At 46.2% G+C, this 21468-nt stretch overlaps 1 protein-coding gene across 11 annotated transcripts in view; it reads right to left on the bottom strand.

The window, feature by feature from the left end:
- Positions 1-685: 685 nt before the first annotated feature.
- The window catches only part of Msi2 (musashi RNA binding protein 2), a 369528-nt gene continuing 348745 nt past the window's right edge, over positions 686-21468 (bottom strand). For 3 of the 11 annotated variants that reach the window (XM_048365273.1, XM_048365275.1, XM_048365286.1), the window contains 2 exons: positions 7057-7265; positions 686-2742 (listed from right to left, as the gene is read on the bottom strand). In XM_048365273.1, the coding sequence (XP_048221230.1) occupies positions 2626-2742; positions 7057-7265 (326 nt within the window). In that variant the 3' untranslated portion in view covers positions 686-2625. Of the gene's footprint in view, positions 2801-5237; positions 5311-7056; positions 7266-21468 lie in introns of all 11 variants that reach the window. The other 8 variants (XM_048365278.1, XM_048365281.1, XM_048365282.1 and 5 more) reach the window with 5 other exon arrangements.

Here is a 21468-nt window from a genome sequence, read left to right on the forward strand (position 1 = left end):
CAGTGAGGGGGGCGGGGGGTCTACGAAACGCCACAGAGTCGGCCGGCATTTGAACATGGTGAGACCTTGGGTTAGTTGAAACCACATCAGATCAGCAAAAATAAAATTAAAACTTGAAATAGAAAAAAAAATAAAAGAAAAAAAACCTGCCCCCAAAATTATTAGCATTTTTTTTCTTTTCATAAATAAGAGAAAGTTCTATCCTTACTGGTCCTAAATCTGAGTAACTATGTCTAATTTTTTTAAACCTTAATTACGTTATACCTATCAATATGTAGTAGAAGAAAGAGGAGGGAAAAAAAAAAGTTTCTACGCTAGTACCAGGATAGCACACTTACAACATAGCCATTTTATACATTATTAACAAACAATGATCAACAAAGAATCTTCTATGAGATGGGGGTGCTGAGAAAGGAGGGGTACAGTACATCACCAACATGGACAGAGAAGAGTAATTCATCCCCTAGCTTGACACTGAATCTCTAGGAATTTAGTGTCTCTCTTTTTTTTTTCTTTTTAAAATAAAATTTCTGTTATTTTATGACTTGAACAAGTTTTAATATTTTAAAAGCTTCCAGCATTTTATTAACTTGGTTGTTTGGAAATTAAAAAGATGACTCCCCCCCCCCCTTCCCATAACCCTCACCAAACAACCTAGCATTTTACTGGGAACCAAAGAATATGATTTTTTTTTTAAATGCTGTTGCTGTTTAATTAGAATTGAAAACAGGCTTTTTTTTTTCTCCTTTCTTTCTAAGTTAGCATTTTGGAGGCTTTAGTTTGAAGATGCTTTTTCCCTACCATGTCTGTGAGTGTCTATGTTAGTCTACTTTGTTAGTAAAATTTATAAAAAATAGGAGTGCAGCAGCTCTTTATAATAAATGTCGCATTCAGTGTCTCATACTGGCTGTGCCTTAAGTACCAAATTTATAAACGTAACAATTTAAAAAATATTAATAAAAGTCAATATCACATTTTAAAAAAGAAAAAATATATATCCACACTACAATAGGTTTTAATGCCATCTATTGAGTTGTACTTCTACAGTTGCTGTTGCCGATCTATTACCAATATTAAAAAAAAAGTTAAATTAACAAATATCCTTCATCATAAGTGTCTTTCCCCAACTGAGGACCATATATTATAACAGCCAAATGTTTAAACATGTGCAAACAGGAAGTGTCAGTTTTTCCCACCAGTCACAGTGCAGGGATGTTTATACTTTCATTTTTAAAATTCTGTTTACATCTACAATAAATTAAGAAAAAAAAAGTTCTTCCATAGCCTCTCTGGTGATACTTGCAGCACTGAGGTATTAAAAAAATATATATATATAAACCAAAAAGGTTGCTTTTTCTAATTTGTAAATAGAAAGTGAATGGAGAAAAGGTTATATATTCCAGCCGGCTAATCCATTCCTAGCCCAGGGACCCCCAGCAATGGGGGTGGTGGGGGGCAAGGCGGGGAGAGAGGCAAAGCATACATAAGGAACCTTTGAAGGTGCTGAAATGATTGGACAATAGAAAATGATCAAACATTTAAAAATTAAGACTGAAAAAAGAAATGTTCCCTTCCCGCCCTTTGCCCAAGCCAAACAGGTGTGCTTTGAAACTTTTAAATATGTTAAATATTAAAATTGTAGCTTTTTTTTCCTTTAAAAAACATCTTGGGAAAAGCAGAGTTTATTTTTTCATATTTTAAATAAAAATCTAGCTAGACAGTAACATTTGAAGCTGTGCACAGGTGAGAGGTTGACAGGCTGGTAGGATACTAATGAAGTTCTTAGGTCTTATGACACCAAGGAAGGAGTTTAAACAAGTGTTCTACGTGTCCTGGGTGGTCCCGGCAGCTAGGTGTCCTTATCTCATACTAGATTGTGTCATGTCCTCCTCCTTCCTCCTCCTCCTTCCAGAGCATCAAACTGCCTGGGACCTACTCCCTCACAAAAATAAGTTTGATTCTTTCTTAATAGTTTCTATGTAGTTAATGAAATTGTATTTACAACATTTTTTTTTTAAGAGTTCACAATTTCAAAAAACCTTATAATATGACCTCTTTCAACAGAAAAAAAAAAGCACTTATAGAAAAGGAGGACACTCAAAACATGGTCATCCTTACCTTATTGCCGAAAATAGATATACTTAGGTTAACAAAGAGACATCACAAAAAGAAAGAACCGCTTGGAGAGTGTGTTAATCAGCTTACTACATCCCACTTCTACAATGCAAAACAGGAAGTCCACACCCACCACCTCCCACTCTGCGAGTCACAACTTCCCCTCAGGTGCGTCAAGTTCCACCTGAAATATCATACAGTCTCAGAATTGGTACCAAAATACGGAGAGCAACATCACCATCTCAGTATCCTTTACAAGTGAGAACAGAATCAAAACAAGCAAAAAAAGAAAAAATAATAACCCCTTAATATAACAATTACACTATGGTTAGCTTTTTAACTAGATATTAAAGCTAGGTGTGTACTGGACTAAGTCAAAATCACCACCAAATGTGATTCAAAGAGATTTCAAAAGGAGAAGGGGAAGGGAGGGGAAGGGAGACCACCAAGAAAAACAAAACAAAACAAAACCAAAATCATGGGTTATATACACATTTAAAAGCTGTTGTCTTATATTACAGCAGATTCGTGAGATGATGCGACGTAGTCAACCCTCGATCCGAAGTGAGCCATCTCTGTGTGGGATGAGGAGTGAGGCTGGTGGGGGTCCAGGTCTGAGGACATCACCTAAACAAAGGACCACTCAGAAACTTCGCCCAGTCTTGCCTGGACATCCAGGTATGCTCTGCAGGGCAGGGCAGGGCAGAGCAGAGCAGGAGTGTCACGAAGAGAAGACCAAGCAGGGTGAGAGGAGAGAGAAGACCCATCAGATACTTATGTGATTGATTCTAAATAGAGTCTTCAAAGGAAGGACTGCTATGGTTGTGTGGCTCAGTAGGTGGCCAGCTGGATTTCTGAAAACACAGCCTGGGAGATCGGATGTCTAAGTTATGTCTGATACAGGGAGGGAGGAGACAGCTCCACCTCCGCTCCTGATTATGTCACACAGGTGGTATTGGGATTCACACGCAGGGCCTAGTGCTTGCTAGGCAGGTGCTAAACCACTTGAACCATGCCACTTGGGACCACACAATCCTTGAGCCAAGAGCAGGAGCACGATCAGCACATTGAGAGTTGAAGTGCACACTGACCGGAAACTTTCTGTTTAAACGTCTGCTTTCAAAGCTAAATGTATAGGAAATATATCTGTCTTTAGAAGACACCTGTCAATGACAATTTATAGCTGGAAATCGAAATTTGTACTAAAAATATAATTTACAGGATATACCAAGGGCAAAAGATCAGAACTTTGAAAAAAAATCAAACCAGCTTTGGTTGGAGAAAACCCAAACAGCCCAGGATTCATAGACTTACTGAGTTTCCCTCAATTGACTGTGGGCCCTTCTCTCATGGATGGTGCTAAATGTCAGTGGGTCACCTCTGCTGGGGACATAGTGTATGTCTGAGCAGTCCTTCGTCACTGTGGTACAGCTTCATTTAACCTATGTGGGAGGGAAGGCTGCTGCCTCGACTCTCCTGGCTACTTGGTCCTTCTCTGGAAACCAAGTTCTTGAGTGGGTTGAGAGATGGTGTAGGAGCAGTGGCAGCCCTGGAGGGCATGGAAGACCCCACACTCCTTCCCCAGGGTAGGGGAAGAGTTGCTTGTAGCCCCAGCAGCTGGCTTCCCAAGCAACTGCTGGGCTGGGCAGTATGTGGTCTCCTCCCTCAGCTGAGTCTACAAGGGCTGCTGCTGTGTTTATTCCCAAGTTCGTGCACCTATCTGTTTTCCTTGCTTTCGGAGGAGCCCTACTGCCCCTGGGCCCCCAAACCCAGCTTAATTAGTAGCAAGTAGCTCTCTTTCAAACTGTTAGTGGCCTCTGGCTCTGGCCAGCGCTGGCTGGGTCAGTGCTTGAAGGGCAGTGGAGGCGAGGGGTGGGGTGGTTCACACACATGGCTTATTTGGTTAAGAGAGGCAGTTGCGTTAGTGGAGGTGATTCCTTAGCAGCAACACAGGAGAAATCTAAGAGATTTATGGGGCTCAACGCCCCCCCCCCACCCCCCACCAGGTCCCCAAGCTGGTCCCTTCTCCCGTTCTGAGTCCTGGCTGGCTCTGGGGTGGGTGCAGTGCCCCTCTACCAGACCGGAAATGCCTGAATGCCAAGTCCACAGCTAGCTCTCCTGTGTCCCAGCTCCATGAGTGAAAGGCTCTCGTCTCCTCCCTGGCATGATTTCTTAGGTGGAATCCCTTCCTAGGCCTCAGCTTTCACCCAAGAGACAAATCCACGTTCCCAGCTCACAGCTCATGTGTGAACACAGTCCACGTCTAGCGCTTTCACCAAGACAGCTCCTATCTTCTGGTGCTCTTCCCACAAATGACAGACCCTCGGTTTTGGAGGAGGAGAACGTGGTTAGAGGCTTGTTCACTGCCTGCCCCAACCTCCCCATTGCTCTGTTCCACCACCTCCGTATCCCCATCAAAGTGATTTAAAAATGTTTAATTAACTTGAGCTCAGTTTAAAAGGTTAGGAAACTGGCAGGGATCCAAATCCACGTTAGGCAGGTGATGTCGTTAATTTAATTTGCTTTTCGGGCGGTAATCTGGATAATTACACCACAGTTACTGGCAAAAAAATGTTTTCTTTTCACTAAAAGATGGGAGGTCTGGCTGTTTGACTGCACAAACCCGAGAAGCCAAGCCCCCAGTGGGCCTGATGGGCCCAGCAACCCTTAGGGAGGTCAGCTGGCAGAACTTCCAGGAGTGGCCCTGACCCCTGGCTCCCACCTCCCCCCAAGGTCTGTCAGAAGTCCAGTTTCCCTGCCTGCTCCCCGGGGCTGGGCACAGCCCAAGGTCTCCTTCCAGTTTCCTGCACTCTTGATTGTATTTCAAGATGGAGAAAGATGAAGGTGGGAAGATAGAGAAATGGAATCAAAAGAACCAAATCAAGGACATTAAAAAAAAAAAGTGAAAAGGAAAAGGCAGGGTCATGATTAAAAGCTGGAGGAGTGGATGAGAGATTGCACCTAGATTTGTGCTTGCCCCCCACCTCCCTGGAAAGGGGGTTGAGAAGGAGGAGAGAAATGTGATGATGCATGACAGGGGCATGCGCGTACAGGTATGAGCAGGGCACATACGTGTACGGACACGCCGGCAGGGCGGAGACGCATGGCGGAGACGGTAGTACCTCAGAGTGAGATGGCAACGGGAGCACCTGCTCAGTGGTATCCATTTGTAAAGGCCGTTGCAATCAAAGGTCCCTAAAATTGCACAATTGTTAAGGTCATCAGTGCGCTATACACGGGAACAGATTGTCACATTCTGAGAAAGGAAATTATCTCTAGGACTAGTCTGTGGTTGCCAGCATGAATATGTAATTCTGAGACACCAAGCTCCAAACCTCACCTCCCCCCTCCCCAAAGTTTCCCCAATAGGCCTGTCTGTTTCCCCAGGGGAAACCAAGAGCCAGATTCTGAGGGGTGGGCAGATGGGTGGGTGGTGGTGAAGTGGGGCAGGGGGCTCATGCCCCAAATAATAGACAGAATTGCCCCGGACCCCAAAAGGCAACAATAAAAGCCTCTGTCTGTAGGCCAGCAGCTGGAGAGAAGAAACCCCAGTGCAGAGAACACATCAGTACACCAAGGTCCCAGGATCCAGGTTTTCCAGAATGCAGAGGGACTGTGTTTCTGAATGCTGAAAATGGAAATGAGTCATGCTGTACACGGTGACAGATAGTTCCCCAAACTGATGCAGCTCTCAGCTGAATAATAATGTTCTGGAATTGGTACTATACTTGATCCAAAGGAATTAAGAGTCATCAAAACTCTGACTCAAGTAATATTGGCTTGGGAGGTGAATTGAATAGCAACCCAGACAGACAGAGAAGTGTGTGTGTGTGTGTGTGTGTGTGTGTGTGTGTGTGTGTGTGATAGAGTACAGTCTATGTGTGCATAAGATACAGAGTATTGTGAGAGTATGTGTGTAAGGGAGGCACAGACCATTGTGAGAATATGCAAGTGTGTGTGTGTGTGCTGTGTGTGAGTGTAGGATCCGATGCCTGGGAACATGGATAAGGTCACTCTGATGTCTCAGGTTGTCTGCACTGGCTTTGCTCTCTCTAGCACAGCCCCCTAAGGCAGAGCTAGAGCCAGCTCTCCTCCCAAAGGGAATCTTCCGGGGATGGGACCTGAGACAGCAGACACTGTCATGTCAGCTCAAAACCAAACTGCCTTCAGGAGGCTGAGGTAGGTGAGGGCAGAAGTTGGCCACGTTTCTGATTCCAAAATGGAGAGGATGGCGAGCAAGTGGGCTCAGGCACATTCATGCTCACATACCAGGAGGGAGAAGAACAATACAATCTGAAAACAGCATGCAAATCTGTTAAGCAAATTTCCATTGCCTGGATTAGTCAGATTATAGAACCACAGAGCATTACAAATATCCAATGCATCTGGCCTTTGGGGGGGGAGGGGCTGCAGCTACAGAACACACATGGGAACTTACTTGGAACCTGGAAAGAAACGTTAGAAAGGGATTGGCCTGCATGGGGGCTTGGCCCACACCACCTTTCAGGTACCAGCACTGCCACTAGGACAAGCAAGCTGGGGACACTGCTAAGGTTGCTAGCTCTAAGGGGAAGAGGACTGGCATGGTCTGCATGAACCTACAATGAACCAACATGTGATATAGGCTATTTCTGTTTCTTCTCATCCCGTCTACTCTGTCTTGTTTTGTAGTCCTGTGTAGCCAGGGACACGGGTCATATATGTGGCTTGAGATTGCAGGCAGTAGAGTGATGAACCTGAGCCCTCCATGCACCTTATATTCTTGCTGGGCCACTTAGAAGGGGCTTCAGGCTCATGACAATGACATGGAGGAGTCTGAACCTTCAGGAGTGGGTATTGACAGGGGCCCCGTCCTCTCCTCTGTCCCCACTCACTCTGGCCTTCCCTCCCCATGGGCTGGTTGGTCAGGAAGGAAGGACAGGGAGGGAGTCAGGTACTTACAGCTATGCCGTGGCCGAAGCCCGAGCCTGGCTGTGGGCTGGCCGCACTTATGTAATTCCCCACTCCAGAGTCCTGGCTGGCAGGGCCGTAGAGATCGGCGACAGGTCCTGGGCTGTTGGCCCCCGGGAAGCCTCCGGGCCGCGCCGGGTTGGAGCCTGCCGGGGAAGCGGGCGCGCCAAAATTCGGTTGAGCACTGTAGCTATTCAGGACTGGTGTGCAGAGAATAGAGCTGGGTATGAGGCCAGAAGCCAGGCATGCACCGATCATTACAAGCCAAACACTCGAGAGAAACAGCTGAGGCCCAACTTCTAACACTCAACCAAGGCCATGCGAGAACAGCAGGGACTCAAGAATACTCAGCCCAGGCTACTACTAAGAAGCTCGGAGCTCCAAAAATAGAGAGAAGAAATAAAAAACGATCATTCAACACACTACGGCAACCAACCGGAGGTGCTTTCACTGTCCACCAAATTATCACAATAGAAATAGAGATATATATGGAGGAGAGAGAGAGAAAGAGAGATTTTTTTTTTTTCACATCTGAATTGACGCTCATGCAGTCTTCTAGATTTGGGCACGTTGAGACAGCATTCACATCCCATGCAAACTACAAAGGAACTAGTTTTAGACTACACATTGTGTTAATATTGATATTAAAACGTGACAGGAAACAAAGCAATTTGTGTCCAGGAAAAAAAAATCTTTTAAGGAGGGGGATTTTTGATTTAATTTCATGTATTTATTTTTCTTTCTTTTTTCTTTGGATCCATTAAATGATAATTTTGATTTTATTTATTTATTTGAAAAGACAAAAGATCTCCATTCTTTACCCCTCCCCCTCCCCACACCCTCCCCGCTCCCCACTACTGGCTATTCCCTCCCTTCCCGCCCCTCCCATTTTAATCTCTGCATGAAAGTCGGCAATACTGAAGTGGTCGAGGATGGGATATGTCATGGAAAAATTCAGGCGTCTTCACAGAACAGTAATGATGGCGGCAGAGGGATCCCTTTTGAGGTGGAGAGCCTGGGATGGAGGGAGGGGATGGGGGTGGGAATGGTAACACCTGAAGGTGGGCCACAGCTGGGGTGGAGGCAATGTTCCTACAGAACACCCACACACTCACCTCCTGCCGTAGTAGGAAAGGGGGGATTTAAACTTTTTTCCTTTTGTTTAAAAAAAAAAGACAAAGAAGAATGAATGCAGAACATACCGATCGAACCAGTTTATAGCTAAAGCATATCTGAGGCGTGCAAACTCCAGACTGAGAACAAGGAAGCTCAGATGCACCTTAGCTACAGAGGGGGAGATCTGGCACCCATACCCCCAGAGCCTGACGGGACTGAATCTGGGTTGGCCCTGCCTTAGACCCTGCCCTTTACCTCCCCCACATCCCATCAGGTCCTCCCAGTAAGGGGCCCAGACTGTCTAGCAGGTTACTTTTGTCACAGATATAATTCCCTTTAACAACTTGAACTTTGTATCCAGGCCAAAAAGAAAAAGGGAAAAGAAAAGAAAAAGGAAAGAGTCAGTTTTAAAAGTAAGCTCTCAATGGTTTTGAAACCTCAGAGCATCTGGGACCAACCACTATTTGGATAACAGCACACCCCTCTTTAAGAACCATACAGTCTGAGTACCACACGTTTCAGCTCCACAGGTCACAGGTTCCCTTCTCCCTCCTGCTTCCCCTGGCACCTCTCTCTGCCCACCTGACAGCGGCTTTCAATGGCAGAAGGAAAGAGCATCTGAAATGCAGAGCTGTCATGTGTGCCTAAGGGCCTGTGGTTGGAGACCCTCTCACTTCTGTGGCTCCAAAGAGCCACAGGTGGATTTTCACAGGGGAGGGAGGAGACTAAGGATGCACCATACCAGGCTGATAGGAGATAGAGAAGAGGATACAAAATAAAGGAAACCAAACCAAGCTGGGTCTGGCTCCTGATTCAGCAGTGAAAAGTGATTCCATGCCTCCAGATGCTCCTGGGGCAGGAGGCTCCAAGGTAAGTAGACTCCAAGGTAAGTCCCTTTGAAGCTCTAGCCCAGAGTGAAAAGCGAGTCAATGGAAAGAGAGCAGGTTAAGGAGAAAAAGAAAAAAAATTATATAGGCTTAGAGCAAGTGAATAGCTTATTTGGAGACACACTGGCAGACAAAGAAGATGGGGAGTTTTGAATATAGAAGATTAAACCTGCAGATAACATTTGGCCCTCCTTACTCAAGGAGGCAAATATCAAGCTGATATATTCAAAAATCAGTATTATCTTGGTGGAACACACTTTCTTCCTCTAAGCTTGGGAAATGCAAAGAGTCACAGGACTCTTGGTTTATTGGGGCAGCTAAACCTCTCCTACAAAGAAACAAACCAACCTGTTCTGGGGGGATGGGGTGGAGGGAGAGGTAAGGATGGGAAGCCCAGTGGGAAAGGGAGAGTTTTCTCTGCTTTTTTCCCCCACTGGTTGGATTTACTTCCAGGAAGATCCAGGGCAGGCCTGCCTGTGTGGAGGTGTTAGGGGAAGAGGGCAGGTTAAGTTGGGGGTGGTTTCTCCCAGCAGGGAGAGGTCCTCAGAGTCTCACTGGGCCTGAGGCAGCCAGCCCTTGGAGACAGGATGTGGTGTGCTCACTGAAGGATGCTGACTAGAGATGCTTCCTGGAAAGCTAGAAGGCCAAGTGGGATGTTTGTGCTTGGTGCTCTGGCCATTCCTGGCAGCTTCTCCGGCTCCCTACGCGTGGAAGCCTGGCCCTCAAGAGCCGGCTTGTAGGGAATTTCACAATAAGCAGCTCGTCTCAGGCTGTATTACTCCCCCACCCCCTGCTCAGTTATCTCCTGTCAAATGATATTCAAATCATCATGGAGAAAGCACCGTATTAGAATGTAGCTTTAAACTCCCCAAGTCTCATTTTATTATGCACTTGCTCACGATAACATGTAAAACCCACCTCAAAGTCACCTTGCAAATAAATATCCCCAGCCAGGGTTGGAAGATGGGGCTGCTGAATCCCACCAGAGGGGCAGTGGGCAGACAATTAAGTACTCAGTTCTTGGCTGTCCTCTGCTGCAGAGACAATGGAGCCTGTGCCCTCAAAGGCTGGCCAAGGAGGAAAGAAGTCTCTAAGCTCCACAGTCCATACCTGCCTCCCTGTCCCTGTCAGTGGCAGAAGATCCACACTCCAGAGAGTAAGCTATAGTCCCCAAACAAGCCACCTGCAAACCCACGCATATTTGGGCACATTCAAAAAGCAACAATGGCTCTGGCTGCTCAGGAGAGAAAGGAGACAGACACTTGGCACACAAACTTGCCCATAGCTGTTTCTGTAAGAGGTAAAACTTAAAAAGATGCTTTGGCTGGACACTGTGAATTAATGAAAAGCCTTCCAACTTTGTATCTCTGCCCTCTGATCTGAGCTAGTCTCTGCCACAGTCTCTTTGCAAGCACCTTGTTTTCAGAAGCAAAGAGAGGATTCAGATAAGCATCTTGGGTGGAAGGTAAACTGTTCCTCAAACAAGCTATGTCTTTATTATCTTAAAGCCAACAGCCCAAAACTCAGGAGACTACCTTGTTCCTGTTCCAGTAATAAACTGATAACACTGCCAAGTACTACTCTGCCCTTCACTATGCCTCTTTATTTGTCCTAGGTGGGGGTGAGTGGCCAGCCCTACCTTGGAACTCCTGGACTTTGGGCTGGGGATCTGAAAGCCTGGTTTCATTTCTGGGGACTGACAGAAGGAAAGCATCAAGGACAAAGTCATGTTCTTCTTCTGGGAAGTCAGGGTAACCCTACATAGTGCACACTTCAGCTGGCTCCATGGATCTGAGGATCCCTTTCTCCCTCTAAGTTATGAGAGACAGGGGAGCAGGCATGAAGCTAAGTCTCTGACCTAGGGTGCTTAGGAGATCATGCTAGTCAATTCAATAATCTATCTTAAATAGAGCACCAAGACTCATTTTGAGGGGCCAGATATAGTCCAGGCACCAGCATCAGGTTAGGAAAAGAAGATGGACAAGGGCATCTTGACTGCTGCTGGGGCAGGGTGTACATGGGTATGTGGACAGAGTACATATTGCCGGTAAATAGTGCTGAGATCCAGAAACTGGCTATTACAACTACTGCCCAGAAACAGGGACTGCCTTGCAAACACTAGCATTTTTACAGAAGTTGAGAGTGTAAGGTGGCATGGGACAAGCCATCACAAGGCTGACCATTTAAGGAGTCACTGTGGGGAGCAGGCTCACTTTCCCACCAGCAGCTCTAGGCGGTATCCACCACAAAGACTTAATACTATGCAGGTTTGTTTTTCCCCTGCACCTCACCCTTTAACATCCTCGGGGCTTTCCCAGGCCAGGTGGTATTCTCAGGAGGCAACTAAAGTGCAGAGGTGGAGGTGGGGTGGGGGTGGGGGGGGCACTGGACTTGGAGTCAGAAGGCCCCGAGTGTAACCTGCCCCTGATCCTACTAGAGCTGTGTGCCTTGTCTAACCACTCTGGTCTATGTCCTCATCTGTAGCAAGTGAGTGATCTCTCCTTTCTTCAATCTGACTCACTGGGCTGCTGCAATGATGAAAGGAGGAAGTGTTCTGTGACTTGTCAAATTTAAAACAAACACACCTATTTTTGAAACAGTTGTGTCTGAACAGTCCAACAAGGTAGGTGCTACTGGCAGGTTTAGAAAAGTCCGACAGAGGAAAACACAATTCACTTGCTATAGAAATCAAGAGGTGATGTACACAGTGTCTATTTCATCTGCTTGATGCAGTTAAACTTCTTTTGAACCTGAAGAAAGAACTTCAGGGTTGGGGACAGGAAAGCAAGGACACTAAATCTCAGGACAGCAAGATGAATTCCTTCCTTTGAGTGACATAGGCATGGACTAAAAGGTGGAACTACCTGTCCTTCAGGAAAACACCTTGATGCTGACACACAGAGGTACAAGATATGCAGACTTTCACTTGTAGGCACTTTATCCCTAGTGTTTTAAAATGGGCCAGGTCAGGCTCCATATGGCTCTGCCCACCTGTGGTCAGATGGGGGCTGGGTGAGCAGTACAGTTAGCCACTGAAGTAGAGAAGTGGTGGGAGTTACAAGAGCCCTCCTGTAGGTCTAATAAAGGGGCACCAAGTCTAGGTATTTTTATATTGTCCCCACTGGGATGCTGTTGGACAGGATCATGAGGGAGACAGACCTTCAAGGGCATGTCTGGCTCCAAGGCCTGAAAACTATTATTGCTGATCTAGACAAAGCAAACAATGATCCAATTCTTTCCAGATGAACACAGCCCACATATCTGAGACAAGCCAGAGCCTACTGAGTTCCAGCTCTAGGCTAAGCTCTTAAGTTTGGTGGGTCTCACATTTCCCCCAAAGACTGGGCTAGCCTTGAAGACAATTTCAACCACTTGTTTTTGAATCATCTGCTGTTGCCAGGTTTCATTAGAGTAGTGGCTCCTGGTACATTTTCTGGGATGAGGCTCCCCTGCCTAGGCAGTCTGTGTTGCTCAGGTTCAGGGAAGGCGGTGGCGGGGTTAGTCTCACTGACTCTAATGCAGAAGGTAAGACAGAATTAATCACATCCTGCATTTCTGAGCTAAGCAGGAGGGAGTCTGGGCTGACTGCTTTCATGATACAAGTTGCTGATGGAATGGAGGAATGAGAGCAGGGAGGCTAACTAATAAGCCCATGTGTCAGTCTGTGAGGACAGGCTCTGTGTCAATCTATCACACAAGATCACTGGATTTCACTATTTTTTTTTAACATAAGCTAAAAAATGAAATAAAGTTTTCTCCTCTTCCGAGATCCACCACTCCTCACCTTGTCTATACTATGCTTCTAAATCTGCCACAGTCCCAAACTCCACGGTAGCAAGACTGTCCTATTGGTAATGAATTCATGGTAGGCTGTGTGGGACAGTGGGGAGCTTTCAGGGTTCTTTTGGGGCTCCATGATTAAGAAGGTGTGCTGAGTCCCTGTCTCAGGCAAAGTGACATTTGCACAGAGTTCCCCCAGAGTCTCTGAAAGTGCTGAGGAAGACCAGGGGAAAACCAATTCAGGAGACAGAAGTTTGTAGTGTGGTCAGACCTGCCAGTGTTTTAACATCAACATCCTGCTGCCCCCTCCTTAACTGTCTTCAGACTCCAGGCTTACAATGGTTAGAACTTGCAAACACTAGCAGCCAAAGAAAGCTATCAGAAACTGCAGTTCCCAGGGAATGCCTCACTAAGCCACTCAATAGCTGGGTGCAGAGCCTTTGCTTCCTCAGCCAGCCCTCTGGAGCCTGAGAATCAAAGGGAGATAGGGCGCAGAAGTGACTCCCTCTTCCACCTTGTACAACTTGGTGGCTCCCAGTCAATTCTGAGAATGTTCTTTGCTTTGTTTAACTTTTCAAAGAAGATAGCAGGGTGGCTTTCCCCATGTGCCCCTAGCTGCTCTCCTGTGTTGCTGCCCTGCTGTGAGCCCACTCACTGGTTTCCACCCTGAAGCCATTGCACCTGGCCACTGGGCTTCAGATCCCTCTGTGTCTTGTAAGTGATTCACTTCCTGCAGGGCCGGTGTACATTTTCTACCCTATAAACTTGTTAAACACAACAACAGCAACAAAACACTATAAAATCCAAGGCCAGGACTATAGACTTTGAAGATGGCCGAACACAAGTGCTTCAGTCATGATGATAAGCTATATAAGAATTAGATGTCATTCCGTCCCTGTTAGGAATGGGGGGGGGGGCGCAAGGAAATGCCACAATATTAGTGGGTTAAGAGAGAAGAGAGCTAATGAAGCACAAAGTTCTAGAAGATGTAGCTTTAGAGGGGTAGCAGGCTAGAGAGGCAATACAGGTAATTTTCAGCACCTGCTGTGGTGACAGGTACATTGGTAGGTCCTTAACACCAGCTTTCATTCTTCTTTTTTTTTTCCAGTACATGAGACCTCATCCTTGCTAGGCATGTCCATGACCCTAGCCCTTTTATATAAGTGTGTGTGTGTGTGTGTGTGTGTGTGTGTGTGTGTGTGTGTGTGTGTGTGTGTAAACAGGGTCTCTGTATTTAGTATAGGCTGGTCTCAAATTTGTGATCCTCTTGCCTCCACTTCCAAGTGCTGGAATGATTACAGGCCAATACCACCCACCCTGCCAACACTGTCTTTTTTTTTTTTTTTCCTTCCACATTCCTAACAACTTGTAAAATAGGCTTTGTTACCTGTGGTAGAGATGAGGAAACTGAGGGTTTGAGCGGCTAGGGATTGTGTTTATTAATCAATGTCACTTGGGGGTCTCACAAGCCTGAACGTAGCTAGCTCTAACCTGGAAGCACATGTGATTTTGGCTGTCTTACGCACCTTAGTTGCTCCTCCTTAAATCACAGCTTGACAAGGTTTCTTCTGTTTAGCTGGACCTTTCTTTGCCCCAGAGAAATGATGAATTCAAGGACAAGGAATCACTCCTTAACTTTGGAGCTGCTAAGGGTGGCTTGGATACTATTACCTTTTCTGAATTGGGAGCTTCCTGAGGTTGAGCAGTAGCTGCCAGATGAGATAAAAGGACTTCATCTCTCCTGACGACTAGACAATCCTCCATTGTCACAGCCCAAAGAACAAAGAGCCTGGCAGCCATGCATGTAGGCAGGCAGCATTAGTGGAAGGGGGTGCCACTAGAGGGAAAGTAAGTCCTGCCAAGCCTGGACCCTTACTGGGACCTCCTTGCCAAAGTGCCTGGACTAGTAGGGGTACCCAAAGGGCTGATCTCAGTCCCAAAAGACCACTCCATTTTTTTTCCTAAGGGCAAGTCTCGTGGAGAGCTGGAAACACCCTAAGGCTGATTGGCATTTACTGTCCAATCCTATCTAATGGCAGCCAGCAGGTGGGGTGGGGAGGGTGCCCAAGGGGGGGTCAGTCCCTTGAGGACCTGTACAAAAGACTTTCCACTTGAGCAGCCCGTCTTTAATGATTATAAAGGCACAGGAGTTTAATCCATTTTTGATGTAAGCGCTAATAGCTCTGTGCCCTTGAAGTTCAAAGCGAGAGCATACATGTCACTAATTAGCCAAGCACGAGCCATTCAGCTCCCTCTCATGTTTCTAATTAGGTCTTTAATAACAAACAAACTCCGACCTTAGCAAAGGGCCCCCATTCGTCAGACAGTCTAGGAGGGTGGCTGCTCCCCTGTTATGGTTAGTTTAGGCTGCTTGCTGTATGTGTACATGTGTATGTACATAGCCCCAGACATGACTGTCATGGGACAGTTCAAGTCATGGGACAAAGAACATCATGGCCCATGGGATGGTAGTTTTGTTGGTCCTGCTGGAAACACCAATGGCAAGCAGGAGAGCCCTAAGTCCACACTACAGATCTAAAACCTAGGTTGGCGATTTCTCCTGCTACTTGCTAGAGGATGCTGGGTGCCTGTTATAGGGATGGTGTGAAGTTCTGTCTTAGACCACGGTTGAGCTTGGGCTATACTTTAGTCTTGCCAAATTCTGATTTGATGGGTCTAAGTGTGACCTGGCCACAGGGAAGTTTAAAAACTCCCCAAGTTATTCTAATACGCAGTGAACATTCTGGAACTACTGCACTAACCCCAATCTCAGGGCTGGTTTACTCAGAAGCAATAATTAACAGCTATTAACAGGTTCACCGTTATTAATGAGCATCACCCATGAAGAGAGCCGAAACCTAAAAGGTTCAATTAACCATACTCCAAGACAGAGATCTAGCCAGCTATAAAAAAAACCCAAACTAAACAAAAACGATATGCAATTCTGAAATGCCTAGTCTCAAGTCCTGGTTATCATCTCTGACTGATTCCTCTCTCTTGGAAGCTCCTGGCTTTATTTCCACTTGTACCACTTGGCTCTTAAGCCACTGCCATTATCACTGCCCTCACCCTCAAGGACAAAGCATAGGGAGCTTTGGACACAGAAACAATATGGAGCCTTAGAGCTTCCCTATCCCCTAAATCATTCCGCAGAGGTGGAGGTCTAGTCATTTACACTGACTCTATTCCTTTTAAAAATTGGTTTTACACTTTCACTGGATTAATTCATAAGGTACTCCCCTCTCCTAGGGAGAAGGGATGGAAAAGTCAACTAGATCAAAGGGGATCAGCTGTTTCAACCTCAAAAAAGGCCAAGACATGAGGAGTGAAAGCAATCTCTCACCCCCAGAGCAAGTAAATTCCAAGCCTGAACTTGAATGTACTCTTTAAGGCAGGTGGGAGGGAGGGAGAGAGGAGGGAAGATAGGACATTTTGGGGGGGGGGGTCACTTCAGAGAAATTTAGACTATTTTATGTACCAAGAGATGTATTATCAAGAGCCAGGAGGAAAAAAAAAAGTATCAACATACATAGTAAAACAGGTCTAGGTTTTCTCCTAGCACTGTTCCATGTTGTCTGGGTGTACCACTCTGTTTCTTAAGTACATGGTCTGGGTCTGGGCCTAATTGATACGCTGATTCCAGGGCATCCTGGACCCTGTGGGTGTCTGTGATGGTGAACTCTTCTCCTTAAGGTGAGGAGAGCTCATCTTGTCCAGGTGACAGAAAGAACTTTCAGAAAGTGGGGGAAGTGAGGCTGAGAAGCAGGGCTCCGCCAGCTTTTCTCACCACATTGGCCTGCAGGTAGGCAGGTTTGCTTTAATTGTTTACCACAGACCTGGGCAGACCATTTTATTAATATTAATAAGTAGCCAGGAACAAAGGGCCCCTTTATTTTTAGCTTTCTCTAATTGTGTAGTAATTACTCATCTACAAAACAAATGAGCCCCTGCTTGCAGTTGCCATGGTACCAAGAGCCCAGCCTCCCTGCAGGATGACTGGCTGAAGAGCCCACAGTTCCTGCCTGTGGTTCCTCCCATCCTTCCACCATTGGCCCAAAGCAAGGCCCCAGCAACTAGGCAGCCAATCTTCTCCCAGCTCTAGGGCAGATCTGTATATCTGAACGACCTTCCAGATGCAGGCCTCTCAGGGCAGAAGAAGGGATGTTGACACCTCCCCATGGAGAACTCTGCCTTCCCAAAGAAGCCCTCCCTCCATCACCTAGTTTCTTTTGGACAAAAGCTAACTTCTTTTATTCTTCTTTAAGCTAAAGGTTCTCTTTCAAATAATTATGTTTGGACTCCTTCCTGTCTCCTCCAGGCCTCTTTTGTCTGACATTGGTTTGAATGGAGGCAGGGCCCAGAAGCCAAACCAGAAATGTCAACTAAAGAAAGCCAAGCAGTACCACGGCATTAACAACAGCAGGTGCCAAAAAAAAAAAAAAAAAAAGGTTTTATGTCTCCTGATGGCACTTGTAAATGATTTTGGGTTATCTCCTCCCCTAAGAATATGGAGAATTGTGAGTGCAGCTGTGGTTTTCAGTTGTGGTATGTTTTTAAAGCTGCAGAGTCCTGCTCAGCTCGCTCAACTGGTACAATGAAGCATCTGATGATAGGGATGGACAATGTAGACTGCTGGGATAGACTTCAGTTCAAATCCTGTCACTGACATCGCAAATAGGTTACTGTCCTCTTTAAGCCAATTTTTAATCTTTTACATAGGTATGGGTACAGAGCCAAGTGCTGGTGGCTCATGCTTGTAATTCTAGCTGTTGAAGAGGCTGAGATCTAAGGATCGCAGTTCAAAGCCAGCCCAGGCAGAAAAATCTGTGAGATTCTCCATTATTAACTAGCAAAAAGCAGGAAGTGGTAGAGTGCTGGCCTTGAGGGAAAAAGCTGAGGGAGAGCATGAGTTCAAGCTTCAGTACTGGGACAAATAAAATAAAATGATAGTTCATAGGATGATGAGAATTACTTTTTTTTTTTTTTGGCCAGTCCTGGGCCTTGGACTCAGGGGCTGAGCACTGTCCCTGGCTTCTTCCTGCTCAAGGCTAGCACTCTGCCACTTGAGCCACAGCGCCGCTTCTGGCCGTTTTCTGTATATGTGGTGCTGGGGAATCGAACCTAGAGCCTCGTGTATCCGAGGCAGGCACTCTTGCCACTAGGCTATATCCCCAGCCCGGATGATGAGAATTAAATGAAGGCAGGAGGGCCTGGCCTGGCTTTTGGCTCAGTCATGTAACACACAGGCTATTATTAACATGGTACTATTGTTATTTTGTTAATTGGTTGGGAAATATCTCTAACATCCTATCAACTACTTTTAAGATACCCTTCCCTTAAGGAAACTTGCAGCTAGGAGTGAATTTAGAGATGCTGGATGGAACCCTGCTCTTACAGGCCCTGGAGTAGGCCTCACTGGGGCTGTCTTGTCCTCTGACAGACCTATACCCAACAGCCTATCACAACTGCTCAAGAGTACTCCTGCTCTGAAAGATCCCAACCTGTAAAGGGAAGACCTTTTAAAAAGTTAATAGTAATTTTTTAATAAGCATATTAATGAGCATCCAAGAACAAATTACTAATATTCCATTTTCTCATCATTTCCTCCCAACTGTGTAAAGAGCTATTCTGTTTAGAGGGAGATGGATCGCATGCTCAGCGCTTTGTTCTTCTAATGCAGGTCGAGGCCAAGCAGTATAAAGCTTGGACTTCTGCTAGATTCTGGACCACTGGAGTGCTTCTTCTTTAGATAGGACAGTGATGCCAGAAACCGCCATTTTGTCACCATGAGAAAAACCAGCATAAAGGCAATACTGAAGTAAAAAAGAGGACAAAGCTACATCCCCTTGTAAAGGCCCATTTTTTTCATAGAGCTTCCAGGCCATATGCCCCTATCATATTTTAAAACAGTGAGTTGGGTTTTCTTGTCCTACCAAGAGCACCCTTGAGTCAGGTCTAGGAAAGCATTTGTACATATAATAATTATTACAATTATTGCAATACACTGAGTAAACATCTGCCTAATTAAACTCCACAGCAGATGTGCCAAGTACTGAAACCTACATTTGGAATCTTGGCTGTGAGGTCTTAGGCTAAAGTCTGAGTCTTTGGCCAAAGAGAGGCAGAACCTAGGCATCTTGGGTGTCCCTTGCAGCATCCTTCATTGCCACTGTGCCAGGTGACTGCTGGCACGGGTCTCCCTCATGAACACACACAGCTCCTCCACAGGGCTCCTTTCTTGGCTTGCCACATGCCACAGTACCCACTCCTAGCACACGATGCAAGGAGTAGATCTCTTGGTCCTTTCTCCAACATACTCTCAATGCTCCTGGAGCTCCCAAGGTCACTACTACATTTCCTGTCCCTTTTCCAGATAGCTGGGCCTGGGCTCTGGAGCCAATATGAGAGCCAGAGAACAACCTGCTCTGGGGGGAGGAGGGGCAGGCAGGGATGTGTCACCTACTGAAAACCATTCCACTGATTTAAAAGACCATTAACATTCCTCTACTCCATCCACTGTAGGATTAACTTATCCTTAGGTCTGGGCTTCAAGGCTAGTCACTAATTGCACTAGAGTTGATTTATCAAGTGCACGGTATTTCTATTACAAAATTATTGATTGGAGCTGATGTATTTTATCCTCAACAGGGTTGAGTCCAAAAGCCCTTGGAAAATGAATGAAGTTGAGGTCAGCAGTGGGTAGAGCTCTATCACATTATAAATTCACTGGAGTTACTGAAATCCTGCGCTGGTCTCTTTATGGTGAAAGTTCTGGGTCTTCCAGAAATGGCCATAGGAAGTAAGGTGTCTGTCCCCAGAACACAAGTGGGGATGGAGAGATGTGTACTCAATTAAGATCCTTTTGGAGGCAGGTGTTGGTGGCTCATGCCTGTAATCATAGCTGCTCAGGAGGCTGAGATTTGAGGGTCATTGTTTGAAACCAGCCTGGGCAGGAAAGTTTGTGAGACTCTCATATCCAATTAACCGCCAGAAATCCAGAAGTGGCACTGTGGCTCAAGTGGCAGAGTGCTAGCCTTGAGCAAAAAAGATAAGGGACAACACTCAGGCCCTGAGTTCAAGTTCTGGCACTCTCATGTGCGTATGCGCGTATGCGTGCCCGTGCGGGCGTGCACACACACACACGATCCTTTGGGTAAGCTTGGTTAGTTGCAGCAACTGCAGCTGGTTCTAACACCTGATCTTCCCCTGGGCCTCTGCACTAGCTCTCTTCCATGCCCACAGATGGGGATGTATTCTAGGATCCCCATGATCTTACCCACAGATGGTCTATCCTGGGGTCACGGACTTCAAAGGATGCTTGCTGCTAAGCATGGAGGGGAAGTGGAAGTGATAGACTGTGTCCTTCACCTCTCATACCCCATTAGATCTCGCTAATGGACACACACACATTCGTCTACTTTCCCTTTTTTAATGAAGCCAACAGAGGCAGAGCAAAACTGTAAGTGGCCTCTTCTCTGGGTGTTCTAAGTCCTCCTCTTTGGATGTTCTTCTCTCCATGAAGTTGTGCTAGTCACCTCTCTTAGGAATGTTATGACTCACCCCACTGGCTTCCTTTCCCATCACCACGCATGAGAACCAGCATGAGAACTAGGGCTTGACGCTCCCTGTCTCCTCCAACTCACCATCCTCCATCCTGAGGAGTGGACCACACTGACATACAGACCTGCATCCCTGAAGAACTGTCAAAGGACTCCAGAAGAAGAAGGGTTTGGGGGAAGGCTGGCTGATATACCTTAAGAGAAAAGCAAATTCCTGCTGCTTGGGTCAAGAACAGTAGGAGGAAGACAAAAACAAGGAAGAATTTGAAGTCTCCTTCCAACCCTAGTTCCCCCATCTTGGACACTGGTTGGACATTCAACCTAGGACCTCAGTTGGGTGGGCTAGCACTTAGGGGGTGATCCAGTTCTGGACTGGGGATGGGGCAGGGAGTGTGAGGGGAGGTGGTGGTGGCTGATGGCGAGAACATGGATCCAAGCCCCTTAGGCAACGTTGAAAATATGGAGCCCCTTCTCTCCCTGGCCCCCACACTACCTTCACAAGGCTAGGCTGTGCCCAGCATTCGGAGACCCTGTAATATCAACTCAACAATGCATGTTCTACAACTACGGCTACAGCTACCAGTACATCTACTACAGTGCATGCATTTAGTTCAGTCCCACAGATACATACAATCTAAGAACAGGCAGGGAGGTGTGAAATGTTTTACTGGACAACAGGTGTTTTGGAGTTGTAACTAATAAAAAAATAAATAAATAAACGAAAGTGTACAAAAAAAGAGACATTTCTCGAGAGTTGGATATGAGTTTTGTTTCTTGAATTGTTTCATCTGAACAAGCAAAAACATGCAAACCAGCTGGTACTAACAGGAAGCTGGACACTGAGAGAGGATTAATAGGTGTGGACAAACCTTCCCGCTGAGCGTGCTCAGAAGAGTGTTTGAGAGGAGGTGTGCAGATCCTAGTGTAAGAGAGGCGGGAAAGTATGCCTCAGACACTCTCACCGCAGCCCCAACCAAGCAAGAGAAAAGACAACAGAAACATGACTTGCTCACACTCACCACCACCATCGGGAGCTCATGTCACTACATTGGAATAAAGCT

The sequence above is a fragment of the Perognathus longimembris genome, chromosome 17 (assembly GCF_023159225.1).
Source record: "Perognathus longimembris pacificus isolate PPM17 chromosome 17, ASM2315922v1, whole genome shotgun sequence".
In the NCBI taxonomy this organism is placed as follows: Eukaryota; Metazoa; Chordata; class Mammalia; order Rodentia; family Heteromyidae; genus Perognathus; species Perognathus longimembris.